At 39.2% G+C, this 4,315-nt stretch overlaps 1 protein-coding gene across 1 annotated transcript; it reads left to right on the top strand.

The window, feature by feature from the left end:
* The first annotated feature begins 869 nt into the window (after positions 1 to 869).
* LOC137617523 (uncharacterized) lies at positions 870 to 3,998 on the top strand. Its single transcript, XM_068347540.1, has one exon. The coding sequence runs from the start codon at positions 870 to 872 to the stop codon at positions 3,996 to 3,998; it is 3,129 nt and encodes a 1,042-aa protein (XP_068203641.1).
* The last annotated feature ends 317 nt before the right edge of the window (positions 3,999 to 4,315 follow it).

Raw genomic sequence — 4,315 nt, 5'->3', positions numbered from 1 at the left:
AATTATTGTTAGCACATGTACTACCAATCATGTTAGTGAAGTAAATACAATATTACAGGCTATTCTCCCAGTAAAAGTATATCAGAAAGGAAACAAAGTAGTTTTGAACACTTATGCCTTTTTTGATTATGGCAGCACTAGATGTTTCATCACAGAGAGTTTACGAGAGCAGATAGGTGCATCTGGAACAGAGACATGTTTAAAGCTTCAAACCATGCATGGCGTAAACATTGTGAATACTTTGGCGGTTAATAATTTGTGTGTTACAGATATGGAAGGAAACAACACTATTGATCTGCCAAAAACCTTTACTCGTCAAGATATCCCAGTGAGTCATCAACAGATCCAAAACCAAAATTGTTCAAAAAGGTAGCCGGTCTGAGGAATATTGCTGATCTAATTCCTGATTATAGAGCAGATCTGGAGATTGGTTTGTTGATTGGCAGTAATTGCCCTAAAGCACTGCAACCTTTAGAGGTGCTTCCAGCCAAGGGTCAAGATTCTTATGCAGTTCTTTACCACCATGGATGGACGGTTAGTGGCCCTCTACATTTTAAATATTCTTCAGAGAAGAACAGTATTTCATGTCACCATGTCTTTCTTCAAGAAGTTTAAAGGGTAAAGGAATGTTTTCATCCTGAAGCTGTGGTCCATATGTTTGAAAGAGACTTTAGTGAGAAAGATGTTGGTAGAGTTCCTGATGAGAAGGGTCTGTCACAAGAAGATCAACAGTTTCTCAAAGAAGTGGCAGAAACATTCAGTTTACCAATGGACACTACCAGCTTCCCCTACCATTTAGAACCAATAAAGTTAACTTGGTAAACAATAGAGAACAGGCAGTGAAACGAGCACAATGGCAAAGAAAAAAAATGAAACTAAATTCAAAGTACCATGAAGATTATGTGGAATTTGTTGAGAAATTGGTGTCTGAAGGATATGCTTATAAGGTTCCGGAGGATCAGTCGTATGTTGAACAACCTGCATGGTATCTACCTCATCATGGTGTCTACCATCCAAAAAAGCCAAATAAGATTAGAGTAGTCTTTGACTGTAGTGCTAAATACCAAGGTAGTTCCCTTAATGACAAGTTGATGCAAGGTCCTGATATGACTAATTCCCTGATTGGAGTGCTCCTCAGATTTCGTTTAGAAAAGATGGCCTTTATGGGTGACATAGAATCTATGTTTTACCAAGTTAAGGTACCAAAGGATCAACATAAATACCTAAGATTTTTAGGGTGGCCTGGTGGTGAACTTGAAAGCGAACTTACAGAGTATCGAATGGGTGTTCACATCTTTGGAGCAGTATCATCACCTAGCATCGCCAATTATGCTTTGAGGGCAGCAGCTGACCATGCAAGAGATAAGTATGGTCCAGATGTAGAACACACCATTATGACTAATTTTTATGTGGAAGACTATTTAAAGTCTGTACCTTCAGAAGAGCAGGCATTAAGACTTGTGAAAGACGTTACAGCAGCATTGAAGGAAAGAGGTTTTCGGCTGACCAAGTTTGTGAGTAACAGCAGGCTGGTGTTGAAATCAATCCCACAAGAGGACCGTTCAAAAGATCTTCAAACATGTGATCTTGACTATGATGAACTTCATGTAGAAAGAGCTCTTGGTCTTCGGTGGAATATTGAAAATGGCTACTTTACTTTCTCCGCAAGCTTGGACCCAAAACCATTTACAAGGAGAGGTATTTTGTCAACAGTATGTTCCCTTTATGATCCTCTTGGTTTTGTGGCTCCTTTTCTTTTGCCAGCTAAGAGAATTCTTCGCGAAGTTTGTCAGGATAGCAGCTTGGGATGGGATGATGTTATTCCCGAAAAATACCTGAAGCCCTGGAGAAGGTGGCTTGATGATTTACCATTCCTGAGTAACTTAAAGATTCCAAGATGTGTCAAACCAAAGGAATTTGGTACAGTGACTTCCACACAGCTGCACATGTTTTCAGATGCTAGTAATGAAGGCTATGGTGCTGCAGCATACATAAGACTTTCTGATAACAGTGGGAGGATTTCTACTGCTCTGCTGATAGGAAAGTATAGAGTGTGTCCTGTAAAGGCAACAACCATACCGCGACTGGAATTGACTGCTGCAGTAGTGTCCATAAATCTCGCACAACACATTTTGAAAGAGCTGCAGATTACAGTGGACCAGACATTCTATCACACAGATTCTACAACAGTTCTTCACTATATTTTTAATGATAGAAAGAGATTTCCTATATTTGTTGCAAATAGAGTGAAAGTAATCAAGGATTTCTCTGAAAATACACAGTGGAGATATGTTCAGAGTAAAGAGAATCCTGCTGATATTGGATCAAGAGGTTTCACAAGTCAGCAAATGCTGAAGAGTAACATTTGGTTTGATGGCCCATATTTTCTTAAAGGACCAGAGGAGCTGTGGAAAAATGATATGCCCCATGGTGTAGTTGAATTGGAAGGATCTACAAGTTTTGCAGTGCATCCAGAAGATGGGGAGGGAAATGCTGTTGATAAGTTTCTTGAGTATTATCCTTCATGGCATCGATTGAGGATGGCTGTTGCTGTGTATCACCGTCTTTTTTCCATACTGAAATCTAAGAGACAAGCTAGAATTAATGGTTCATTTACAGCAGAAGAATTAGATGCTGCTGAAAAAGCAGTCATCAGATATATTCAGAAGAAAACTTTTAGTAAGGAAGTGACACTCTTACAAAAGAGCGAAGGGTCAAGGGGCCGAGGACTTTGTAGTAGCAGTAGCATTTATAAACTAGATCCATTCATTGATCCTAAAGACAGGCTTCTTCGCGTTAATGGAAGGCTCTCCAAAGAAGAAATTTCAGCTGGCGAGAAACATCCAATGATATTACCTAGAAAGAGTCATATTACCACTTTGATTATCCGGTACACACATGAAAAATTAGCTAATGCTGGACGCAACCATGTGATGGCAAAACTTAGAGAACTTTACTGGATTATCCGTACTAATGCAAGTGTCCGCCAGGTTCTACAAAGATGTGTCATTTGCAGAAAAATTAGAAACCCTGTTCTAAACCAGAAGATGGCTGATTTACCATTGGAAAGAGTAATTCCAGCTGCTCCATTCACACACACAGGTGTTGACTTCTTTGGGCCACAGGAAGTCAAAGAAGGAAGGCAAATCAGGAAGAGGTATGGTGTATTATTTACTTGCTTGTCTACAAGAGCAATTCATATAGAGACAGCCAATTCCTTAGACACATCGTCCTTCATAAATGCTTTAAGAAGGTTTGTTGCTAGAAGAGGAAATGTAAAGAAGATTTGGTGTGACAATGGGACAAACTTTCATGGAGCTGAGAAGGAGTTGAGGAAGTCACTGCAAGAGATGAATGATGATCAGGTCAGAGCTTTCCTCTCAAAAGAAAGCATCAGCTGGACCTTCAATCCCCCTACAGCTAGTCATATGGGAGGTGTGTGGGAACGTCAGATTAGAACTGTGAGAAAGGTCTTGACTCCTCTCTTCAAGGAACATGCTGGACGACTGGATGATGAGAGTTACCGCACTCTTCTCACAGAAGTTGAGGCTATAGGGAATGACCGTCCTTTGACCACAGTCAGTGACAGCCCAGATGACTTACAACCACTCAGTCCCGCACAGCTTCTCACACAGAAATCAAGTGTTGTGATGCCACCACCTGGTGTTTTTCAGAAAGGAGATATGTATCTGAGACAGAGGTGGCGATATGTTCAATTCTTGGCTAACTTATTCTGGACTAGATGGCGAAGAGAATATTTGTCAACATTACAAGAGAGACAGAAGTGGAACAAGGAAAAGCGGCATCTTCAAGTTGGTGATATTGTCCTTGTAAAAGATGATAATCAGTTAGGGAGTAACTGGATGAAAGGTCGTGTTATCAGCACTGGAAAGGACAGAACTGGTTTTGTACGTAGTGTAGTTTTAAAGACACAAACATCAGAGCTCCATCGACCCATTCAAAAGCTTGTTCTTCTCCTTGCAGTAGAGGAACAATGATTATAATAGTTATTTTTATTAGGATCAAAGGATTTGAGAGTATATTACATTTATTATAGATGTTATTTATATCACCTGCATTTATAGATATGATTGATTTTGATAAACAAATAATTTGTTTATAGGGCCGAGAATGTAAATGCAGCATTTTATAGAAACCATTTGTGTATATAATTATTTAATAAGCTCTGTTTTTCAACTTGGTGATTAGGGTTAAATTGTATTGTAGATATTTTGTCCGTTTTACATGTAAACATTGTTCAGTCTTTTTTTGATAGTTACTGCTGTAATTTGTTTGTTAAGTGTTGAGTAGTTCT

Source organism: Palaemon carinicauda, chromosome 23 (genome assembly GCF_036898095.1).
Source record: "Palaemon carinicauda isolate YSFRI2023 chromosome 23, ASM3689809v2, whole genome shotgun sequence".
NCBI lineage: Eukaryota > Metazoa > Arthropoda > Malacostraca > Decapoda > Palaemonidae > Palaemon > Palaemon carinicauda.
The sequence above is the reverse complement of the archived record's forward strand: the minus strand, read 5'-3'. Positions and strand labels throughout refer to the sequence as shown.

What these genes read in the sequence shown, in the direction of transcription:
- LOC137617523 (XM_068347540.1), top strand. Translation starts at nt 870, where the DNA reads ATGAAACTAAATTCAAAGTACCATGAAGATTATGTGGAATTTGTTGAG.